We start from the raw sequence: 13,233 nt of genomic DNA on the forward strand, positions 1-13,233 counted from the left end.
TAGTTTGAGCCACCTATCATGTGAGCAGCTTCGGTAATAATCTACAGGAAAGCTTTCGAGGGTGCTCACCTGGACCACCCACGAAACTTCAGTGAGCTCTCCTCTCATTCTCAATTAGCTCGCACTATTCCTAGCGAATTTCTAGTACTATTAAACTCGCAATTCGTCACATCCTTCATTTTGTTTCCAGTCTTAACCACGATATCTTGGAGTGTCGCCTTACAATGAACACCTATTTCCGCACACTAACCTTTTCAGCTGTCCTGCTGCTTTGGGGTATCAGCATATGGAATGGCACCATCAAAGCTCTCCTCCTAACGGTATGGCATCAACGATTTGAGGATGGAGTCATAATGCACACCCAGTACACCGGGATCATCATTCTAGATTTTCCCCTCTCTATTCTGGTTGCGTTCTTCTTCTCCAGCACAAACAATTCAAACAGAGAACAACAAATGTTCACGCTCGATGCATTCGCAACGTTTCAACCTGCATATGTTTGGCTATATGCAGAGAGTATACGGGGGACAAAACAGCCGCACACTCTAGGGAAGTGGGTTGAGAATGAAGTCTCCGCAAATATTGAAAGCTGTTAACCGTTATGACTAGTCCAATCGTTTGGGGTATACTTTGGCAGATCTTTGGCGGTGCCGTATTGCTTCCCATTTACTACTCTCGCCACCTTCAATGGGCGAGTGAGCAGCCCGATGTATTGGCTCCATCAGATGTTTCTTCTTCGAGAGCTATACCAGTCAGCTTTATCATAGGCGTTGTACTACCCACAATTATGGCAATGCTGCCTACTTGGTCTCATACTTCGCTCGATCCAGTCGCTCGTGAGCAACACCGATTTTTTCATCACACGTACTCCAAGTTTTGAAATTAGTTTACATATCCTATCCCTTCTAAGAATGCTACAATGACTGATCACTGACACCTTGGTTCTCATAGATCAAAAAATCTTGGCTATATGGCAGCTAACTCCTCTGTGGATGTCCTTAACTCAAGCAGTCATTACTTGGGCTTTGAGTCAATGTGCAGATAGAATGCCCTCTATGTCTTTAAGGAAGAAAGTGATTGACAATAGAATAGCAGCTTGGTGGATTCAAGTATCTTACTTACTTGCAGCCGTATTGTCCTTTTTAGGTCACTTGCACGCGCTCACGCCGGTGGTCTTATCCTCGGATCCAGTCAATGGTGTTCAGAGAGCATACTTGCCATCTTTCTTCACCGCTCTCCTGGAATCGCCAAATATTCTTTCCAGTGGTCCATGGATGTTCCTTCAATTTGATGTCATGATTATTGCATTGTCTAGCATTTCATGGGCATACATCTTGTTGTCGCGCTTGTTGGCACGTCGTTCGGGAAATTTGTGTGACAGTAAACTGGCCCAATTTTCGCCGCTCCTATTCACCCTTTTTCTTCTTGGTGTATCAATTCTTGGGCCGGGTACTACAGTGTGTCTTGCGTTATTTTGGAGGGAGGGAGAATTGCTGAGCTTGCGCTCGGCGGCCTCGATTTCATCCATTAAGGACAAGTCGATGAAAATGCGCTAAGGACCAAATTGTAACGTTACCAAAACTGCATGTGCTGTCGAAAATACGAAGAAGTGGTGGCTATTGAATGGCTAATAGTCTTTGCTGTCAAAGCCTGTCTTATCCGAAAGCAAGTACATCATTAACCAAGAAACTAGGTAGTCGATCGATTATCTTCTGCATAGGTGTAAAAAACCATTCTGAGACCCCTTGACTTCTCAACCACTTGTTTCTATGAAACGGTTCATTTCCATGATTTTTTTGACAGCTTTTCAACAACCATACTCGCGAGTTCCATTACATTTACAAACTGTAAGTTAACTTTTCAGGAACATTTTGTTAGGATTTTCTTCCCCAATGACAATTGAGATTCAAAATTATGTCTTCTTTTCCTGAGAAAATATTTCGGAAACACTTGTTTCATGAACTACATAATAAGTCCAAACCTTTTCAAGAAACATAACTTCATATTATGACAGAGCTTGAAACCTAGAGTGACACTAGATTTCAAAAAATTTGACGATTTGGAACCGGAACGGTTGTGTTTTCCCATGCGTTAACACGAGCATAAATATACAATGTCGAACATCGATGGTACCCAAGCTGATATGAAGGATCAAGGTTGGAATAACAATGCCTAGAATCATCGGTTTCATGACTCAACACCGCTATCTTATGGTCCAGCGCGATCAACAAAGGCCGTCTTGACAGAGATGATATTGCACCACCGAGTCCTTATACCCTTGCAGTCTGTAAATGTGAAATTACAGTAGCACGAAAACCATTTCCGTTTGCGTATTGCATTAGCAACTATCTTTCTCTGTACCAATGACGAAGCCGCTGATTCTGGCGTGAAAAAAAGATTGGCTATGCTGAGAGCAAATATAGCGACCCCTATAATGCTAAGATCAGAGCTTGGGATATAGTGGAGTGGGTATTTATGATGTCCCAGTACTGGATTTATATTATTGCTTATTTGACAATGTACCTGAACCACCTGCGGGGGCACATCTCCAAGAAACACATGAGCCTGGAATTTGGAAGATGGAACGAAACAACTATTTGTTCACACTATCGAAGGGTGAATATAAATTCGCCTGTTGCCAATATATCCATCCGCTAGCTATATGACTTATGTGCACACGACTCTAAGACTTTTGCTCTTGTCTATCTAAAACCTTTGAAAACGCCCCGAAATGCTGTCATTTTGAATTGTATTCCAAAAGGAACTATCCAATCCCATCAAATCCAATATACTAATAAACTATCTATCTATAGACGATCCAACAAACCCGCGCTCTCCAACATCAAGATAATTGAGTGAACAGCATTTCTGACACTAGTCTTCTCGATATCAACGGTGAAGTCGGCCTTGGAAGGAATCTCATAAGGATCATCAACACCAGTGAAACCCTTGATTTCACCGTTACGAGCCTTAGCGTAGACACCCTTCTTGTCGATCTTCTCAGAGTGCTCAAGACTGGTAGCAACGTGAACGAGATAGAAGTCACCATACTTCTCAACCATTTCACGAGCATGCTTACGAGCATCTTCATATGGTGCAATTGGTGCAGCAATGACGGCAGCACCGGAACGGGTCAACTCGGAAGCAACGAATGCAATACGGCCGATGTTGCGGGTTCGGTCAGCACGGCTGAAGCCAAGCTCCGAGGAAAGCTCGGCGCGAACAGTCTCGCCCAATAAAAGTGAGACAGAACGTCCACCTTGTTGGTTGAGAGTAGTTTGCAAAGCACGTGCAATTGCGTCTTTGCCAGAGCTGTGGTAACCAGTAAGGAATACAGTGAAACCTTGAGCAGAACGGGGTGGGTGAGATTCTCTAAGAACACGGACAACTTCTGGGTAGGAGAACCATTCTGGAATCTCACGACCAGAGCGAAGTCTAGAACGGAGCTCAGTTCCGGAGATGTCGAGAGTACGGGTACCTTGTGGGACCTCGTCCTTTGGTCTGTATTCGTCGCTATCTGGGAGGTAAGTCATCATTTGGAAAGGAACGACCTCAATTCCGAGCTCATCCTTGAACTTCTCAACAGCGTATTGAGCATCATATGGACCATAGAACTCCTCTCCCTTGCTGTTCTTTCCTGGTCCGGCGTGATCACGTCCGACGATGAAGTGTGTAGCACCATAGTTCTTTCTGATAATGGCGTGCCAAACAGCCTCACGAGGTCCACCCATACGCATAGCGAGAGGAAGAAGACCAAGAACGGCCATTCCGTTAGGATATCTAGGAAGGAGTGCCTGGTAAACACGGACACGGGTGAAATGGTCAATGTCACCTGGCTTGGTAAGACCAACGACTGGGTGGATAAGAACGTTGGCTTGACGGGCTCTAGCGGCACGAACAGTCAACTCTCTGTGGGCTCTGTGCATAGGGTTTCTGGTTTGGAATGCGACAACCTTGGACCAGCCGAGCTTGTCGAAGTGGAGTCTCATTTCTGCGGGGGTATCTTTTCTCATATTAGTAGCTTTCTAGAGTTTCTAGGAACCGAATCACTCACATCTTAAAGCAACGTAATCGTAATGTTCTAAACGGTTAATGGCGTCAATCTTTCCTCCAACATAGAATTCAGCTGCAGTGTTGTATAAATATTTAACTGCAGGGTGATCGGCATCACCACCGAAAACTTCCTTAGCTTCCTTCTCCCTATCAATTTGTTAGATCTTTCTCATTCATCTAGGTCGGAATTACACACTTGTTGGGTCTGTAAACATCCTCGACGTTGATAATTGCAAGGTTTCTGTCGTCACGGAAATCGCGAAGAGTAACTCTTGCTCCTGCTTTAATTCCCAACTCTTCGATTTGTTCTTGAGATACATCGAGTGTAATTGGCATACTGAAGACGTTGCCATCTGCCAATCGGTTGTTTTCAACGACACTGTAAAATGTTAGGCTAGTAAAAGTATTTTCGAAAGCGCAGTCTCGTACCCATTGTAATCCTTCTCGGTCATAAAACCTGGTAATGAGAAATTAGCAATTGTTGTCGAATTATAGATAGATTTCTGTTATCATATCTTGGCAGATTATATTCAGAATGGCGGGGTCATGATGCCCCTCCATATAAGCGGAAATGACATACCTTCAAGGGGAGAGAAACCACCACTCAAAATCAATTCGAGATCGCAAAGTTGTCTCTCAGTGAGAACAATAGCGGGAAGGGTTTCGGCCTCTGTTGCAAGTTCATTGTGTCTTGACAAATCTCTTGCGAGAAGATCTCTGTTGCGATCGTTAGTTAATTCGCATCCTAACCCCCCCAAGACTTCCTCCAGTCTTATTAATTTCGCATTCTTACTTGAGGACACCACCATGAGGAGAGTTTGCCATATCTGCGTTTGATAGTAAAAAGTAGTTGATCCAAGCAATATGTGGGAAGAATTGAGGATATCAGAGAGTCTTCTGGGAATGTACTATGTATGTATGAAGAAGTTGAAGAGGAAGAGAGAGAGAGATGGATAGATAGAAAGCAAGAGTGCAAGTAAGTCGGGAAAGAGTGGGTATAAATAAGTTATAGAGAAAGAACAAGGACGATACTACTTTTATAATGTCCGTATCAAATTATGTGCCTCCCAAGAGAATTTAATATTTTTTTTCTTTACTAAAAGCTTCAATATCCTCTCATCCGCCTTGTATGGAACCCGGTTTGGGAAAGGCATGACCTAGAGGAAATGACGTGCTCGGCAGCTCTTCACTTACAAAGACGCGTATGTTAATGATAATGACACGTAAGGCTATCAAATTATTAAACCAAAATAGATCTTTTATATGGGGAAGATGTTTGATAGCTCGAGATAGCCGTTGAATGATGTGGGAACGAAATGGGATATGGGGGTGAGAGTATAAATGTGGATTAGTACACCTGTATATGTAACGAAGGGGGGAAATCATTTGTCAGAATGACCAAAGAAAGTTTTACGGAGATGGAGATGGAAATGTAGATGGAGATGGAGATGGAGATGCTAACGATAATATAATATATAATACATAATACTTACGATAGATATATCTAATTGTCAATTGGAAGGCTGGATGGGTGGATGGGTGGAAGGGTTTAGTCTTGGTATGTTCTACCAGCTATCTGATTGACATTTCACTATTATCCATCTTCTAGACAGAAGAAATAGATATGATAGGTAACGCTCAAATCAAGATTGCTTTGCTTGTATGTAATAAATTGAATGTCTACCTACAGTTTCAAAGCAATGCTTGTTTGAACTCCATATCATTCTCCATTTTGATTGAATAAACGTTCCCCTCCCCCTTTCCGCGCGGCACCTGAACCATAGATCGCTACTTTTCTTAATAGGGGGGGTTAGATGATGTAGGCCTCGTCGTCAATTGTTCTATCAAGACCAGATGTTTCAAATTTCATGTGGATCTTTCTCTATGATAATGATATGCAATCGTCCGATATGAAATTACCAAGGTGTATATCATCGTTTTATAAGGATCTTCCGGAATCTTTCTATGTGTAACCAAAGGATATATACACATGCCACTTCAGATATTGCGATCCAGATACAGATAGTTCATGAAACCATCTGCATACTATTCATATGAAGCAAAAGGCAAGCTACTTTTTCAACGTTCGCTTCAGGAAGAATACCAAGTATGGATGTTCCTGCAGGTGAACATTCGAAAGGAAGAAAGGAAAGGAATGGTTCAGAAAGGATTAACCTCACGTGAATGACGATAGAAATTGAACCATCAAATGTTATCTTATCGTTATCTCCGTACATACGTGCACGGAAATTCGGGCTCGGTATTTGCCGTTCTTTATTTTGATGCTTAGGGAAGTTTGAAGAAGTGACAAACTTTTGAATTTGGAAACCTCAAGCCTTTTTCTGCCAAACAATTTACTACAACAAGATGTCTGTAGTAGCAGGTTTGAAAGGCGAAGCTTCGCAACAAGCTCGATCGCTGGTAAGTAATCATAAATATTATCCCGCAAATGGTTGCCACTTCGATGTCACAAAAGTTGTGATGCCAAGCCATGAGAGGGAATGTCCGATTGATATATCCATACTTACTTCTAACTTATAGTATCGTCAATTATTGAGACAAGGCGGTCAATTTGCAGCATACAATTTCCGAGAATATGCGAAACGTAGGACAAGGGACTCATTCAGAGAGCACAAGGACGTTCAAGATGAGAGGAAGGTCCAGGAATTGATGCAGAAAGGATTGAAGGAATTACAAAGCTTGAAGGTACGCTCAAACGTGTAGCGGCAGAGAACTTCATATGATACTGGAAGGGTTCTCTCGGCATTGGGATCTGAAATGCATGGCGACTTTTGGAGGAGCATGCAGATACAAAGTTGAGTGGGAATTGAAGGTATACTGACAATCACCGCAACAGAGACAAACTGTCGTTAGTCAGTTCTTCCAACTGGATCGATTAGTAGTTGAAGGTGGGAAATCGGTACGTACTCATCAGACACCATTGCATAGAAGATATGTTGCTAATTTCCGATGTAGGGAAAGCAATCCGGGGAGAGAAATGACATAATGAGACAAAAAGACACAGGGTAAGAAGTCCTTCTAGTGCGAGGCCTAACGTACAACTCACATTACATAGATTGGACTGATGTTTCCGGGTGGTTGTGGATTGTGGACTTAAGGAAATGCTATGAAGTCAAGACGTTGGGGCCTGGTTATATGTATCACTATACATGGAGTTCAATTGCAATTTGGTGTCTGTCCGGCGAGACATTCTTACACCAAGTAATTCAGGAAACTCGCCCCTCAGCCAACAAGGTGGCATGAAAAGGTGCTTAAGCCGGTACATAACTTATACAATTGTTCCATAAATGCACACTGGTGTCCTGGACGCTTCAAGATTATGGGAGACAGTTTGAAGCAGAAAGGGTACCTCTCTTGGTGTATGAACGTCAACTTCCTGGCTTACTGAAATGGCCGTCAAGAGTACGTTGCATAGCAAGACCCCCTTGCGCCTTACTTTCAATTTGAGCTCGAGTGGAAATATTATTAAACAGTATCATCAACTATAGATAAATCAAAGTTGTGTGCCTTCCAGTGATTCTTTGATTCTTTTTCTTACCTGGCAAGAGATGTTCAAAATTACCTATGAAGTAGTGCTGTGATTTACAATCACGTGATGACACGAGTGTCTCTCGATTTGCTTTGGGCGTCACTTCTCTCATTTAATCCATCCGCGCTTTGTACTTATCCATTGATATACTAGGTATTTAATGATCGCAAGTAGGTATTTAATCTTGGTTGAAGCAATTCAACTTCCAATCAATTCATTATCGTGATTGCGCGCTCAATTGCTAATATGCATTTTACCAGAAAGTCTGCGTGTAGCTCAGTGTACCCATATCGAACGCGCAGCCCCAGCGTCGCAAAACCCGTTCCAACAGCCTCTCTGAATGCGATCACAACGGCACAAAGTCGTATACGATTAAAGCGAACTAGAGTACAGGATAATCAAAACAAACCTCTAAAGATCAATGCGTATGCAATAACTCAAGCCTTACCACAACTAAAGCATCATTATCTGCCTTAAATACCTGGGATTCCGACTCATTGATATCGTCGGTCGAGCTTGGCACCTCGTTCTCTCCTCCGAATAATTTTTCTACACAACGCGCCGATATGCCCGCTGTAAGTTTTTACAAATTGGATCCTCATATCTAATTGGCAGGTCGTCATAACTCTCGTCTCTTGTGACACTCTTTGTCAATTCGCACACGTTCCTGGGGGGTGTTTGGTTAAAAGCTAGAAGCTAACAATTCGTTCGCAGTACCGAACAGGTGGAAGACGGCAGAATCGCACGGGCTATGTCGACCATGATATACTCGAGGGGATTCCAGTAAGACAATGGCGCCGCGAATTCGTTACAGTTGCACCTCCACCTCCTCAGGAAAGCAATGCCTCTCAGAATGATATTTGGGCAAAAGAGTTGCCTTGGGGAATGCCAAAAGACTCCCACTTATTGCCGCAACATAGTCAAGATTTGCTACGCGCCGCACGATCTGGAAAGATATATAAGCGACCTACTCCTATGGATGAAGAAGAACAAGATCTTGAAGCGATTCTGGGAGACAAGCCGGACAAAAAAGAGGAGGAGACTAGAGATAGCGGTTTTACAGCCCGTGCCTGGAAGCAGATTCCTGGTCACCAAAATGCGTCGGATATGGACTTTCTGGCCAAAAGAAGGAAGGGATTAGGTTCTACAATTCCTAAACCAGCTCCAGTTCCCACAGTTGTACAAACCACAGTTCGCAGGACAGATGCTGCAGGCAATGAGTACCTGGAGAAAGTCATCGTGCCCCATGGTCAAACTGTTGTAGGGGATGTTGTTTCTCAAACAACCATTCCTGATCCGAATGCGATCGAGGGTACGCCGTTCCGACGCAAGGGTCCAGTTGGTAAGAAAGGGAAACGAGGCCCCGGAAGGGGACGAAAGAAGATATTGCCCACTTCTACCCCCAACGTAACTAGCGAACCATTGGGTCAAAATGGCGATGCGGCAAACTCTCACTTAGGAGCTGATGTAAGTCAATAATGATTTCTTGATAAATTTGCAGCGGGTTTTTTTTTAACATTGGCACAGGGAATCAAAATCGAAGGTGATGGTGGTGCGACTCCAGTGAAGAACCTCGATACCGAGATGATAGATGACTCAAATCCGGCTTCGGATGACGACGACGGGGATGAAGGCGACCAAGGTGATGATGATGATGATTCCGTTGATATTCATAATTCTCCATCGAGACCACATAGAGACTCTTCCCAAGACCATAACATTTCGACTACGCAAGAAATTCCAAAATCAAGTAGCGTTGATGTCATGATGGGTGGTACTGATATTCCCGGACCTACGAAATTGGAACTAGAAAGAGTAAAGGATGAAGGGAAATTCGGTAGTCCCTTGAAGCAAATAGCATTGACTACATCCACAGTCAACACCCCTACGGTGTCCCCCACCGAAACTACTGCGCGGGAGCCCATGTCATTTTCGACCGAGAATACTCATATTCCATTAGCTCCCGTTGAAAAAATCAACCAGGAAATGCTATCAATAGCGGAAGTCTCCGCCCCAACCGAGCTACCCCCGGTTCCGCCTCACCCCACTAAAGAGCATGAGGAGGTATCCGTGGAACTCCGCGCTGAAGAGGAGGAGGAGGAAGAGATGCTGCTTGATATTCTCGAAAATACAGGAAATCCCCAGATCGGTGCGACAAACCCAATAGAGGCCGAAGTTCCAAGTCTTAGTCCCGCCGTTCAGGCTTCAATTCAGTCTCCCGTTAAACCTTCACCTATAGCGGAAGATAAAAGCCCTCAAAATCTTGCAGAGCCTTCTCCAACACCTGTCGTTGAAGAACCACCTTCGATACCTAACCAAGCCACAGCTCCAATCGAAGAAGCAGAGCAGCCAATAGCAACACTTTCATCCACCTCTCCAGTCAGGGAAATAGAGAAGCCAGTAGCAGTAACTTCCTTCGCTTCTCCAGCCAAAGAAGAGGCTCAGCCAGTCGCCTCAAGTTCACCGCCTCTTGCAGCGCCAGAAGCTACTGATCTCGCCGGGGTCGTCGTCGAACCAACTGAGGTTTTCCCACCAAATGAGGAAACTAAACAAGCTGAACCAATTGAACAAAACAAGCCACTTGAGCCAATTGAGCCAAATGCATCAACTGAGCCAAAAGAGTCAGTTAAGCCAGACGTGGAACATGAGTCTAATGACATAGACATGATAGACGAATCAAATAAGCCAGACGTGGCACATGAATCAAATGACATAGAAATGACAAACGAGTCAAACGAGTCAAATGAATCAAATGAGCCACAAGGGGCAGAGGATTCAAAACTACCAGCAGAACCAGTCAAGTCCACAGGCGAAGAAGAAGATGAGGATGACTTTCCGGATTTATTAGGTGGTCTAGAGAGGAATCTCTATGGTAGCTCGCAGCCGCCTGCCACCTCTCTAACATCAGCGGTACCATCAGCATTAATCGCATCAGAATCTATAGAGCCCATAGAGCCTACAGAACCCGCAAAGCCCACAGAGCCCACAGAGCCTATAGAGGAGAATATCCCATTACCCAAGGAGGTAGAGAGTGATACCAAAACAGAAGAGAAGGAGAAGGATGTAGAGGTCAAAGAAGAAACTTCAACATCTTGAAAGGGCTATATTTATGTATACGCACGCGCATTATGGATATGTTTATCATTCACATACTTGTTTGGGCTACAATACACCCGGATAATATAACTACATTGCGTTTTCTAGTTTTTTGGAGATTATACATTGGTGTCAGAGGTGCAGGTGTAGGTGCTTTGTTATTCAGAGCTTTGGCTTGGAGGATGGATTCACAATATGGTTTTCGGGCTTCGGGATTGTATATATAGATCGCTACAATATTATCAATCTTTTTTTCTTCTTCTTTTACGCGCAATTGTGAGGTGTATTGATGTGAATTTATTAATTTATCGCTTTTATCTTATCTTGTCTTTATTGAATAGAATAGAATGAAATATATTGAATATATGAAATTTTGTAGTTTTTTACCCTATTATTTATCTCCCTAGGTATGTATACAGATGATATTAGTAGGAGGAGGAGGAGGAGGAGGAGAAGGAGAAGGAGAAGGAGAAGGAGAAGTATAAATAATATTATATATGTTGGGACAGGGATCATGTGACCGCGCTAGCGCATACGCTAGCGCCCCCGCACTATAGTATATACATTCGTAGCCTTTAGCTTTTAGAACCTTAAGCAATATTACAATAATGTAAATTATTAGTACTATATTATTTTACTATCCCTATAGTGATATCAATACTAATTAATGATATTATAGATCAGGAGCCTGACATCTTAATTTCAAATGCAATGTGGATTTGTGATTAAGGTTGGTATTTCTTTGAAGAGATATAAGTTCTCATATTAAAATAATATAGTTTAACATCTATCTTTATATGAATAAGGATTATCAGCAACATAGTGGCAGTTCTTATATTCAATATTAATCTAATATAATTTAATACTAATAAACAAATTTAATCAACAATATAACAACAACTCTCACATTCAACCTTAATTTGCATTTTATTTTTCGAAATAATATATATTAAAGAATACAAACTAATAACTATCAGCTCAAGTTAAATACCATTTTCTACAAATAAATACAACTTTACCGGGTTCAACAAAGTTATATTTAAGTATCTTATTTTACTTTATTATTTATCTGCTATTTGTTAATATAATAGGATTTTACAAAAATGACTTTATAGAGTATAAGATTAAATATAAGGACGATGTTAGAAGTGTGGTAGAGTCTATTGTATTATTAATTATTATAATTGATGATTTTAATATAATAATTAAAAGATGGTAAGATAATCTGATTGATTTTATAAAGTAAATAGGTATAAAAGAGATTAGGGATTTTTGTAAATACAAACTTTATGAATATCAATAATCGAAGTACTATAACGAAGAGTTATGGTTAGATTACTTTCGCAAATTCGAATATTTCAATTCGGGATATTTTCAAGTAGTTGATATATGTCTTTTATATAAATTAAGATACAAACTATATTTGTATAGTATATTTATTGTGAAGTATAAGATTTATATGATATAATTTGTTTATAATACTTTAATTAATACAATCCAATTATTATATAAAAAATAATCAAATAAAAAGATTATGAATATATTTATAAAAAAGGAATTTATATTTCAATTGAAAAGTATATAGAAGAAAATAGATAAAAAAGATATTCAAGCTTTTATATATATATTACTAAAAGAATTCAAGATATTTTAAATAAGTAGTTAATCTGAACCATCAAGTTTTAATTAATATAAGCTATTGTAATTATTAAGTATTTTATTTCAAATTATAATAATCTCAGGATTTAGTTTTTTAAATAATAAAGAAAAAGATATTGATGTTAAACAAAAAGTATTATTAAAATTATTAATACCTTATTATTCTGAATTCGTTTTTTAATCTAATACCAGATTTTTATAAAAAAAGAGTGAACCCAATTTATTTATATATTTATTCTACAAATAAAAGAAATTATTATCTTTACAACCAATTCTATATAAACAATTTCGATTCAAAATACCTTTTCAATAATCTGAACCTTTATTACTATAATTATATTTACTATTACAGGAAAAAGGTAATTAACTATTCAGTAATCCATCTAATAGTAACAATAATTCAAATAGGAAAGGAGGAGGAGATAATGGAGGTAGAGGGAATGGTTTCCCATAAAATGGTTATAATGGGAATCCACAAGATGATCATAATGGAAATCCACAAAGTAATTATAATAGGAATCCATAGAATAATCATGGCGGGAATAACAATAATAGAGATAGAGGTAATATAAAAGAAGAAAGAGAAGAAAGTGATCCAGGATATAATTATAGTATTCCAGAGATCTTTTTAAATCCATTATTAAAAGTTATAAATATTAATCAACTTCTCGAAAATCTTGTAAAACTTTATGACAAGGATAATAAATATAGTGAACAAAATAATAATTTTATTTATAAATATAATATATTTCTTAATAATTACTAATAAATTGATATATCTAATAATCTATTTTTAAGAGTATTTTCTGCTATACTTATTAATATAATATTTGATTTTTATTATACGAATTTAAAAACTATATTAATATTGATAT

General features: G+C 40.1%; 4 protein-coding genes across 4 annotated transcripts; 3 read left to right on the forward strand and 1 right to left on the reverse strand.

The window, feature by feature from the left end:
- Positions 1-224: 224 nt before the first annotated feature.
- Positions 225-1,556, forward strand: EAE98_010950 (uncharacterized protein; the record flags this gene model as incomplete). Its single annotated transcript, XM_038958572.1, has 3 exons — positions 225-553; positions 610-836; positions 952-1,556. The coding sequence occupies 3 exons, from the start codon at positions 225-227 to the stop codon at positions 1,554-1,556; spliced, it is 1,161 nt and encodes a 386-aa protein (XP_038805086.1).
- A 1,251-nt stretch (positions 1,557-2,807) lies between these two features.
- EAE98_010951 (uncharacterized protein) lies at positions 2,808-4,878 on the reverse strand (the record flags this gene model as incomplete). The annotated part of the gene is made up of 6 exons (XM_038958573.1): positions 2,808-4,003; positions 4,055-4,200; positions 4,250-4,432; positions 4,483-4,510; positions 4,634-4,770; positions 4,847-4,878. 6 exons carry the CDS (start codon positions 4,876-4,878, stop codon positions 2,808-2,810), a joined length of 1,722 nt encoding a protein of 573 aa, XP_038805087.1.
- Positions 4,879-6,420: 1,542 nt separating this feature from the next.
- On the forward strand, positions 6,421-7,139 carry EAE98_010952 (uncharacterized protein; the record flags this gene model as incomplete). Its single annotated transcript, XM_038958574.1, has 5 exons — positions 6,421-6,474; positions 6,595-6,759; positions 6,911-6,973; positions 7,030-7,079; positions 7,130-7,139. The coding sequence occupies 5 exons, from the start codon at positions 6,421-6,423 to the stop codon at positions 7,137-7,139; spliced, it is 342 nt and encodes a 113-aa protein (XP_038805088.1).
- Positions 7,140-8,169: 1,030 nt separating this feature from the next.
- Positions 8,170-10,699, forward strand: EAE98_010953 (uncharacterized protein; the record flags this gene model as incomplete). Its single annotated transcript, XM_038958575.1, has 3 exons — positions 8,170-8,178; positions 8,318-9,070; positions 9,131-10,699. 3 exons carry the CDS (start codon positions 8,170-8,172, stop codon positions 10,697-10,699), a joined length of 2,331 nt encoding a protein of 776 aa, XP_038805089.1.
- Positions 10,700-13,233: the final 2,534 nt, after the last annotated feature.

Source organism: Botrytis deweyae (genome assembly GCF_014898535.1).
Source record: "Botrytis deweyae strain B1 chromosome Unknown BDEW_042, whole genome shotgun sequence".
NCBI classification, from domain to species: Eukaryota; Fungi; Ascomycota; class Leotiomycetes; order Helotiales; family Sclerotiniaceae; genus Botrytis; species Botrytis deweyae.